General features: G+C 35.6%; 1 protein-coding gene across 1 annotated transcript; it reads left to right on the top strand.

Moving 5' to 3' along the window:
• The first annotated feature begins 3074 nt into the window (after positions 1-3074).
• LOC110686348 lies at positions 3075-5231 on the top strand. Its single transcript, XM_021862941.1, has one exon. It carries the CDS (start codon positions 3075-3077, stop codon positions 5229-5231), a length of 2157 nt encoding a protein of 718 aa, XP_021718633.1.
• The last annotated feature ends 6639 nt before the right edge of the window (positions 5232-11870 follow it).

The following is an 11870-nucleotide window of genomic DNA, read 5'->3' as shown; positions in this document are numbered from 1 at the left end:
ACTTACAAAGTCAAACATTTTATTATTATTATTATTATTATTATTATTATCGCATTATAATCATTAATTATTTATTATTATTATTATTATCGCATTATTATCATTAATTACTTATTATTATTATTATTATTATCACATTATTATTATTATTATTATTATTATTATTATTATTATTATTATTATCATCGCATTATTTTATTATTATTATTATATTTTTTAATATTATTATTATTATTATCGCATTATTATCATTAATTATTATTTATTATTATTATTATTGTTATTATTTTTTACTATTATTATTATTTTTAATATTATTATTATTATTATTATTTCATTATTATTATTATTATTATTATTTGATATTTTTAGATTTTTTTACTCTTTTCATAACATTAGAAAATGTGTTAAATAATATAAAATATTATTTATTATCACTAAATATTAGTTATTATTATAAATTAATATTAAATATTAATTATTATTATTATTATAAAATATTAATTATTATTATTAATTAATTAATTATTATTATAAAATATTATTATAAAATATTATTATTATTAATATTAATTATTAATTATTATTATTATAATAATATATTAATTATTATTAACATTAAATATTAATTATTATTATCTATAAATATTAGTTATTATTATCAAATATTAATAATAATTATTATTATTTTTATTAAATATTAATTATTATTATTATTATTAATTATTATTTTTCAGCAGAGTAGGATAAAGCAGAGCAGAGCAAAACAGCTCAAAAGAACAGGGCCTTAGTCAATTATGTTGTAATTGTATCCTACTCCGTAGATTTGTAATAGAACTTCCTTGTACCAACGTTGTAGAGAATGGTCTACGTGAGATTACGTATGAAGAAAGAAATTAGGAATGGGGTGTTGTATCACTGGCCACATTACATCGTTTTGCTCAGTTGAGTGAAATGAAATTTTCGTTTAAGTTATCAAGACAATCATTTGAAACCGACCAAAAATATCATACAAGACAATTATTTGAGGATTGATGAGTATTTTCTTTAGTTTTTCTAATGGGAACCAACAAGTAATAGGAATTATCATTCTGGTCTTTAATCTGATCTGGTATAAAATCCTATTAAAATAGATTTTGGCCCAAATAATTTTATTTTAGTTAAAATTGTGCATGAAACCTTTAAAATGATTAATTTTCTCCTTCAATATGTTAGGAAGATTTTTACATAATGCTTTATTTATATTAGGCTTTCTTAGAGGGTTTAGAAGAATTACCTTTTTTTATTATACTAAAAAAAAATATATATATATTTTTGGTGTTTAGAGAGCCACAAGGACGGGTGATGAGAATCGATTCTAGGATTTCTTGGAATCGGAAAGGAAGCTGTAACCGCTTGAGCTATCCCTAGGATTTCTTGGAATCGATCCTAGGATTTCTTAAACAATTATTTACTATTGTAAGGAAATTTGTTTGTATAGAATAAGAGGGTATAGTTGAGAGGGAGGTAATGAGCACAAGACAACCCTCCGATCCCTAGAGAGGAGTTTTGTTTTCCAAAGAGCAAGTTTTATCCTAAATTTCTTTACTACAAATTGAAAATCATTTTTTCTAAGCCTTTTATGTGAGAGGCATGCCTAAATATATATAGCCCGAGATCATCATATTTCTCTATGTTGAAGGTGTCTTGGAATAGTTGCCTATTTTCAAGCTAAGAGAGGTGTTTGGAGAGAAAGCAAGTCTATTCTTTGACTCATTTAACTTTTGACCCGATTCACCACTAAAGATATCTGGCATTTTTCTTACTTTGAAAGTCGTTTTCTCATCAACACACCCAATTAAGAAGAGGTCATCGACTCGACAAATAGGAGGTGAGAACCCGGCACTTTGTCCTTACCTACCCAAAAGGGGTGATCAAACCCTTTCATTACCAGCACGATTGAACACAAAAAGCCCAATATCTAAGGGTTCTTTTGGTATTGTCGTGGTTTTCTATTTTTTGGTTTTTTGTTTTTCAAACTCATATGATATATGTCATATAGAATCTAAAATTAGTTAAATTTACTTAAATCATGATTATTTTGAAAACTAACAATAGAAAATTGAAAACACTATTTTCTTGTTTCCTGTTTTTTGGTTTTTTGTTTTAAAAAAAAAATGAAAACAAAAAATGATATTAAACAAGCCCTAAATTAGCTGAAAGTTTTTATATATACCACGGGTGAATCAAGGTGCATCCAAGGTCATTTTTTGCTCATTTGAAGGTAAAATGAGCAGTAATAATCAAAATAGCAAAAAAATAAACGGTAATAAAATAAAATAAAATAAAATTAAAGGTGCATCTTTCACCCAGGTGTAAATATAAATTTCTTTAAATTAGCGATTATAAAATTTTTTGAATACAATTTAGAGTCGACAATATTGTGACCTAAAAAATAATGATTTCTCGAAGTGAATTTCTTGTGGGTGATCAAATTCGAATTAGCATATCCCTACCCTAAGTTGTAAGCCTTACTTTGCGTGAAATATTATAATCAGACATCTATATCTATATTCTATACTATATTTAATAACAGGAAGATTTAAAAGAAATTAAAGCTATCCACGTGTCACGCCTTAGACTTAGATTTTTTTTGGGGTCTTTGTTACCGGACATATTCTGATATTTCTATTTTTGATAATCAAAAAGGGTTATTTTGTCTTTTTCTTTAAGATTGTCAGTAGGGAATAAAAGTTGTTATGAAAAGAATCTAAGTTTGTTATTAGATTTGATGAGTTGTATTGCTGTTGCTACGGTTGTACTTAAGGGCAGTGAGGTGCATGCATAAGGCAAGAAATGAAATAACAAATTCCCCCTCTCTCTCTCTCTCTCTCTCTCTCTCTCTCTCTCTCTCTCTCTCTCTCTTCCTTCTTCTTCTTCTCAACATTATTCTGGATTTTTCATTATTTTGATATTAGCTTGCAAATACAGTAGCTAATATCAGCCTTAGCACTGTCACGCTAACATTGGTATCAGAGCAAACCTGCCCTACTCTGATTACACTGGCACCGACTGTATCTACGCGGGTTGGTAAAATGGAGGAGCAGATTGCAGCACTTAAGAGCCAGCTAGAAGCTCAAAATGTGGCTACTGATCAGAAGTTTGAGGAGCTGAAGCAAATGATGCAGTCCTTGAGTATTGGTACCTATGTTACCAAGCATGATGAACGCATTCCTCCGCCAAGGTTTGGCTATAATCCTAAACTCGAATTCCCGAAGTTTGATGGTAGTAATGCTAGGCTTTGGATTAAAAAATGCTGCAAGTACTTTAGCTTGTGTAAGATACCTGATGACCAAAAAGTAGATCTAGCATCCTTATACATGTTAGATAAGGCAGAAAATTGGGTATCTAGTTACCTAGCTACTAGAAGTAATGTTGATTGGCATGATTTTGTTATAGACCTAGCTGCTAGGTTTCGAGATGATAAAGGCATTAATGTGGTTGAGGAGTTTAATAAACTACAGCAGCATGATAGTATTGAAAATTATGTGGATGACTTTGAAAACTTGAGATCAATCATGGTTCAAGTTGGGTATATGTTGCCAGATAAGTATTTGCTTGAGAGCTTTATAGGAGGACTGAAATCAAGCCTCAGACCCTTTGTGAAAGCGTTCAAACCCCAAACCATTTCAGCAGCTATTGAATATGCTAGATTCCAGCAAGAGTCTGATTCCCTAAACACATCAAACCGCCCAAAATATACCACCACTAAACCTTATCAAACACTATCCACCCAAAACTCTTCCAAACCACCACTCTTACCCCTGCCACCTACCTCTCCTTTCCTAAAAACCAACACTAAGCCCACCCCAAAGACCAAATTCATTCTTGCTGATGTAAGAGCTGAGAAGATTGCCAAAGGGCTGTGTTATTACTATGATGCACCCTATAATCGAAACCATCAATGTCAATTTAAAGAGCCTCAGTTATTTACTGTTGAAGTGCCTGGTATGGATGAGGAGGATATAGCTGCAGTAACTTTGACTGAGCTGGAAGAGGTGACTGATACAGATCCTCTGATATCCTTGAATGCTTTGACTGGGAATCAGAATTTCAGTATCATGAGGGTCAAGGTTACCACTATGGGCAAAACCTTGCAGGTCTTAATTGACTTAGGGAGTACACACAATTTTCTGGACATACACATAGCTGACAGCATTGGCTGTAAAAGTGAAACCATTCCTGATATGGCTGTGACAGTAGCAGATGGCAATCAATTGAGGTGTGCTTCTATGTGTAAAGGGTTTACTTGGATGTTAGGGGGGCAACTCTTTACTGCTGACGTCCTCCTTATTCCTTTGGGAAGTTGTGACATGGTTCTTGGTGTACAATGGTTAAGCACTCTAGGAAGCATTTCTTGGAATTTTAAACAGATGACAATGAGGTTTTCTGTCCATAATGATTGGGTTGAGTTGAAAGGCATTCCCAGTAAAAGGTTGAAAGTTAGTGATAAGGGGTTGCCTGACAAATTTCTGAATGAGGCAGCCCAAGTGTGCTTAATTCAAGTGTCTCAGTTGAGTGGTGAAGTGCCACCAGGTCTGGTTCATGTATCGGGTACAGAGGCAGGCCACTGTTCTGAGCTAGTACAGATGAAAGTTACATATGCTGATGTATTTGAAGACCCTTCTGAGTTACCTCCTTTGAGAGGGGTATTTGACCACCAAATACATCTTGAACCAGGAAGCAGTGCTGTGAATATTAGGCCTTACAGATACCCCCTAAGGCAGAAGGACATGATTGAACAATTGATTCAAGAAATGCTTAAAAGAGGTGTGATTCAAAACAGTGCTAGCCCATTTGCTTCTCCAGTAGTTTTGGTGGGAAATAAGGATGGTACATGGAGTCTTTGTGTGGATTATAGGGAACTTAATAGGAAAACCATAAAGAATAAGTTTCCTATCCCTGTTCTTGAAGAACTTATTGATGAGTTGGCTGGTTCATCAGTCTTCAGCAAATTGGACCTGAGGGCTGGTTATCACCAACCGAGAATTCACCCTAATGATGTCTATAAGACAGCCTTCAAGACGCATTCAGGGCATTATGAATTCTTAGTCATGCCATTTGGTTTGACTAATGCACCAGCTTCATTTCAGAGTTGGATGAATGAAGTTTTTAGGCCTGTGTTAAGGAAGTTTGCTCTGGTATTTTTTGATGATATATTAGTGTACAACAAGAGCATACAAGAACACTAGCAGCACCTTATAGAAGTGTTTGAAATCATGAGGCATAATTCCCTTTTTGCGAAGATGAGAAAATGTTCATTTGCAATTGCTAAGGTAGAGTATCTTGGCCATTTTATTTCTGGAAAAGGAGTAGAAACAGATCCAAGTAAGATAGCTGCTATAAACTCCTGGCCTACTCCAACTTCAGTAAAGGATCTGAGGTCCTTCTTGGGTTTGGCAGGTTACTATAGGTGGTTTGTCAAAGGATATGCGACAATCAGCAAACCTTTAACCAACCTTCTCAAAAAAGGGGCATTTGCTTGGACAGACGCAGCTCAGACAGCTTTTGAGGCATTAAAGGTAGCTCTAACACAAGCTCTTGTACTAGCAGTCCCAGACTTCAATAAAGTCTTTGTTGTGGAGACTGATGCCTCAAGGACTGGAATAGGGGCAGTTTTAATGCAGGATAACCATCCCCTAGCATTCATCAGCAAGGCATTGGGTCCTAAGTGGCAAAGGCTGTCGGTTTATGAAAAGGAACTGCTTGCTATGGTCTTTGCTGTGCAAAAGTGGGAACAGTACTTGTCTAGTACACACTTCATTGTGAAAACTGACCAGAAAAGTCTTAAATGGCTGCTTCAACAGAAAATCTCAACACCCTTTCAACAATTTTGGCTGTCCAAGTTGATGGATTTTGATTATGAAATACAATATAAAGAAGGAAAGTCAAATGTTGTAGCTGATGCTCTATCACGGCTCCAGGGATCAGAGGTCTTGTTTCTTGCAATCTCAGTAGTGGACTCTAACCTAGCAGACTCTATTAAAGCCAGCTATGCTTTGGATGATAACATACAGTCAATTTTTGAGTCTCTTAGTGAAGGAAAACCTATCATTTCAGGGTTCACTCTTCAAGAGGGGCTGCTCAGAAAAAAAAAAAGGGAAGATTGTTGTTGGTCCAGACATGAAGTTAAGGGAACAACTAGTGCAATGGCAACATTCCTCCTTGGAGGCAGGCCACTCAGGAAGAGAGCAGACTTTGAAAAGAATGCAGGGTTTATTCTACTGGAGGGGAATGGCTAAGGGAGTCAGTCAGTTGATCAGAAAATGCAAAGTTTGCCAGGCTTCAAAGTATGACACCTCTGCAAAGCCTGGGAAGCTGCAGCCCTTGCCAATACTTGAGAACATCTGGACTGACATTTCCATGGACTTCATTTCTGGTTTACCTAATTCCATGGGCCAGGATGTCATTTTTGTAGTTGTGGACAGATTGAGCAAATATGCTCATTTCATGGCATTAAAACACCCATTCTCTGCTGTTGAAGTTGCTCAATGCTACCTTGACCATGTCTTCAAACTTCATGGATGGCCTAGGAGCATAGTGAGTGATAGGGATGCTATATTTCTTAGCCAATTTTGGAAAGGGTTGTTTTCCCTACATGGTACAGAATTCCTCTTATCCTCTGCTTATCACCCTGAGACAGATGGCCAGACTAAGGTAGTGAATAGGGGTTTTGAGACTTATCTAAGGTGTGTCACAAGTGACTTTCCAAAAGAGTGGTGCAAGTATTTACCACTAGCTTAATGGTGGTATAATACACACTTCCATTCCGCCTCAGGTATGACCCCATATGAAGTGGTTTATGGACAGCCCCCTCCCATCCATTTGCCATACTTGCCAGGAGAGTCTCAGATTGAAGTTGTTGACAGGGGAATGCAGAGAAGAGAGAATATGCTAGCCATACTCAAGCACAATCTGTGAAAAGCTCAGAATAGAATGAGAGTTCAGGCTGACAGAAAGAGGTCTGAAAGGTCCTTTTGTATTGGTGAATGGGTTTGGCTGAAGCTCCAGGACTATAGACAACAGTCTGTGTCTACCAGAAGCAACAATAAGCTCGCTGCTAAGTATTATGGGCCATTTCAGATCACAACCAAAATAGGAAATGTGGCTTATAAACTCCTCTTGCCTGCACAATCAAAGATACATCCAGTCTTTCATGTCTCTTTGCTCAAACCTTTTCAAGGTAATGCACCTGTTGTGGCTCCGGGAAGAGTCCGCTCCTGCTCCTATGACTCCTGCTGCCATTTTGGATACTAAACTGGACTCGGATAATATAGAACACTTCTTGGTGCATTGGAAGGACACCCCTGCTCATTAAGCTTCCTAGATGCCTAAAGCTGATTTTCAGGTTGCTTATCCTGCTTTCTGCCAAACTTGGGGTCAAGTCCCTTAAAGGGGGAGGGTATGTTACAGGACATATTCTGATATTTTTATTTTTGATAATCAATAAGGGTTATTTTGTCTTTTTCTTTAAGATTGTCAGTAGGGAATAAAAGTTGTTACGAAAAGAATCTAAGTTTGTTATTAGATTTGATGAGCTGTATTGCTGTTGCTATGGTTGTACTTAAGGGCAGTGAGGTGCATGCATAAGGCAAGAAATGAAATAACAAATTCCCTCTCTTTCTCTCTTTCTTTCTTCCTTCTTCTTCTTCTCAACATTATTCTGGATTTTTCATTATTCTGATATTAGCTTGCAAATACAGTAGCTAATATCAGCCTTAGCACTGTCACGCTAACAGTCTTCTACTCCAACCGGTTCATCTTCAACCCATAAAATCTGAAACAACAGCACTTACCCTATCATAAAAAATTACTTCTGGGGTCTTTTGGATTCTCTTATTCTCACGATATAATCTTTCAAGCTTTATCCAACAGAATAATCAAATTATAGTACCGAAATAGGAAAAGAACATTGTAAACTCCGCACTCTCTCCCCCCCTAACCCACTGCAGTACTAAAAAGGAAATTTGTGAGGTTCATTTTATCTTCTGAAATAAATTTGTAAATCAATTGCGACAAGGTTTTTTTTTCAACATCTTCGTAAAATTAAAGGTTAGTCTTTTTTAAAAATTTTGTTATAATAATTTGTTAAATTGGATTTCAGATTCTAACTATAAGCCAAATTTTGATTCTGGCAAATTTGTTGATTTTTAGTTTGGCTCTTTTATGGTTGAAAGATGTTATTGTTGTATAAATAATTGATTTTGTGGCCATCTCTTAGTATATTGTTTTATTGGATGAATTCTGTTTTTGCACTATTAATCATATTCGAATGGAATTTTTTGGTACAAGAATTTGTATTTGACGCTAAAATGGATTCATTTTTTTAGTTGGTGTAAGTTCCATGTTTTTAGTTAATAATTTTCCTATAATGTTTTTTTAAATTAAAAATTTAAGTATTATGAAGGTATATCAACCTATTGTTAGATATTATGGCATTATAATCCATAGTGTGAAAAAGTGAAACCTGTGTTTCTTGATGCCAATTATCGATGATTTTGTTGAGGAATTTGTCCAGGGCTATTTGGCATGTGTTTTTTAATAAAAATATTTTCGGTTAGGATGATCGATTTGCAGTGGTGTTTATGGACCTTTTTTTTTCACTTCGATCTGGGTAAAATATGAGTAGGATTACTCTGTAATTTTTTTGGTTTGGATTTTTTTGTGAAATTTAATCCGTAGTATCAGTTTAACAGTTTTGCATAATCAGAGTTTGATGTATCAATTGCTCAAAGTAAGAGTTCAGATTTCATGATACATACTTTAAAGCAAATTTTTTTACAACAGCAACCAATTGATTATTGTCATGTCCCATTCTAATCTCCCCATTAATAACTTTGCGTTTTATTAAATTGAAAGGTTACTATGTCTTTTTCTTCTATTTTGTGGTAGTTTTCTTTTTGTGTTTCCTTTTTTGTGTTGTTCTTTGGTTGCAATTTAAGGGTATGTTTACAAAATTTCTTCAGATTTATTTTTCCTGGATTTTGAGTATTTTGTTCCAATTTTGCTTGATAGGTTATGATTATTTAAAAATAGGTGTTCTTTAGATTTAGGTTGTAGTTGGTAAATATTGAATTTTTCTTTTTGGTTTGATTCATTTTGGTAAGTCAAAATACGTAGAAGATGTAGTATATATTAGTTTTGTTGGGAATTGATTTTTCTAGAGTATAACTATAGGGGTTAAGTAAATTGTTTGCTAATATTGATTTTTAATTGTTTGATGGGGTGTTGCTACTTTGTGTATAGTTATTTTTGTGTGACAGGAACAATTGATTGGGCTTTAGATAATTTAGGTAGGAAATTATGCATGAATATTCTTAGTCTTAAGTTTTTTATGCTAATGTCAAGGCATTCAAGTGCAGATGAATCATGTCCCAACAGCAAGTTAACAAATTCGACTACATGGCTGATGAGTTTTACGCTAGAGATAATGGCAATATAAGAACGGTTGAGTCTGAGCTGGTATGTATATCAATAAGCAGTTTTAGCTGCTTAGAAGGTGACATACACCGCGGCTGTTACTCTGTTAGTGCTTCAAGAGAAAGACTTTCAGGGAATTCAAATTTTTCAATAGGATAGAGAGAAGTACAGATTAACTAAACTCGAACAGTACAAGAATTATGAGAATGTCAATCTTGTAATTGGAGGGGAAATAAGTAGGCTAACATATCATTAACTTGCAGTTTCATTTGCATGCTGAGCTTTTCTACAAATTTTCATGTTTTTTTTTTTTAAAAATTCTTTTTTAAAGGCTCACAAAGCAATTGAAAGAGTTGAGATGTATAGGTTAGAATTACCTCTTTTTTTTTTTTTTTTTTTTTTTTTTTTTTTTTTTTTTGGGGGGGGGGGGCCTAAAAGAAATATCAGTAAAGAAATGAAAAAGTATCATAATTGGTGATGCTTTCCTCTAATGTGAAATTTTTAAGGTTTAGATTAGTTTCTCTCATTACTCTTAATTCTACTACTACAACAAAATTTTGTATTTACACATTCCCCAACTCCCCCACCCCCTCCAAGAACAATCCCAATATGAAGTTGAGCTATCCTTCAATAAATAATTAATAACAATTTTAACCCGTGCGTGGCACGGGCTAAATACTAGTAATAATAATAACTAGTGTTTAGCCCGGGCGATGCACCGGATCATACATTATATATTATTCGGATTTTTCATGAAATACCACTGAGTTTTTCCAAAATTCACCATATACCACACAAAAATTTTTAATTCACCATATAGCACTGAGTTTAACATAAATGTCACAACATGCCATTTCCGTTAACTCAGTTAGTCATTAACGTTAATTGTGCCACATGGCAGCTTGTAATTGGTTGCCTTTTAAATTATTTAACTTTAAAATAATTATTTAATTAATTATCAAAAAATAAAAAATAAAAATAAAAAAAACCCTTATCCCCTACCTAGCCACCGTAACCCCAACCACCACCTCCACCTGCCGCCAGCCGCCTGCGCTTACCCCTCCCTTCACCTGTCCCAATGCTGCGCCGCTCTCCCCCCCAATCCCCTTATGCCGGTGTTGCGACCCACCTCCACCCCTAAAAATCGACCCAACCACTATTCTAGAACTCCCACCACCCCGAAATCCCCAAAAGTCGACTGGGGGTCGATTTTGCGGTGGTCGATTTTTGGGGATTTCGGGGTGGTCGATTTTTGGGGGTTTTAGGGTGGTTGGGTGGTCGGTTTTAGGGGGTCAAGTGAGGATTGGTGGCTGTGGGGGTTGCAGATGGGGGTGTGGTGGTCGATTTTTGAGGAGAAAAACGTTAATGGTGGACTGGTGGTTGCGGGCTTGCGGTGAAGGAGAGGACAAGGTTGGCTATGGTGGATTGGTGGTTGCGGGCTTGCAGCGAAGGATAGAGAATTTGATGGTGGTGCGGAGGACGAGGTTGGCTATGGTGGAATGGAACGTGGTTGGCTATGGTAGCCTGGTGGTTGCGGGCTTGCGGCAGAGGTGAGACGGTTGCGGGCTTGCGGCTGTGGAAGGGGGATGGGTTTCCGGTGAGACTAGGGAGGAGGGGACGGGGCTGGGAAGGGGGATGGTTTCCGGTGGCCGGATCTGGGAATGAAGGGGTGGCTGTGGGTTTTTTTATTTGTTTTTTGATGGCAGGGGTAGGGGGAGCTCCGGAGAGCCGGCGAGGGAGGAGGCTGGGCAAGGCCGCCGGCGGGGAGGGGGAGCTGGGCTGGTGGGGGAAGGGGGTGTCGGGGTTGGTGGAGTGAGGAGGTGGTGGTTGTTTTTTTTTTTAATTCTTTATTTAACTAATTAATTAGATAATATTAATAAGAGCCAATAAGTGAAAGCCACGTGGCACAATTAACTTAATTACTAACGGCGTTAACGACAGTTAGAAAAAATGGCATTCAGTATTAATGTACATAAACTCAGTGCTATATGGTGAATTAAAAATTTTTGTGTGGTATATGGTAAATTTTGGAAAAACTCAGTGGTATTTCATGAAAAATCCGTATATTATTGTATTATATTTTTCATGTATTATACTTATAAAGATGAATTTGTCTGGCCTTTCATCCGTAGGTGGTATGAGATAATAGTCACATTGAATACTTATTGAATTTATTTTTTGAGTATCTTATTTTTTAAAAAAAAAAAATTGAACCTTGTGCTTTTCAGATATATATATATTTTTTTTACATATTGATAATGTGGTTGGTAATTGGCTTAAACGGTTAAGTTTATTCGGTGACGTGGCGTATTAGTTGAGATGGTTAAAGGTGACGTGTCATCATGAGATGTTGGAAAACTGACGTGGCGTAACTAAAAAGAGCCTACGTGGCACATCGACTATATAGTATA

This window comes from Chenopodium quinoa, unplaced genomic scaffold (assembly GCF_001683475.1).
Source record: "Chenopodium quinoa cultivar QQ74 unplaced genomic scaffold, ASM168347v1, whole genome shotgun sequence".
Taxonomy (NCBI): Eukaryota; Viridiplantae; Streptophyta; class Magnoliopsida; order Caryophyllales; family Amaranthaceae; genus Chenopodium; species Chenopodium quinoa.
This window is presented reverse-complemented; position numbering and strand designations above follow the sequence as displayed.

Bases quoted from the DNA above. Each gene is read 5' to 3' on its own strand.
- LOC110686348 (XM_021862941.1), top strand. From the start codon at position 3,075: ATGGAGGAGCAGATTGCAGCACTTAAGAGCCAGCTAGAAGCTCAAAAT.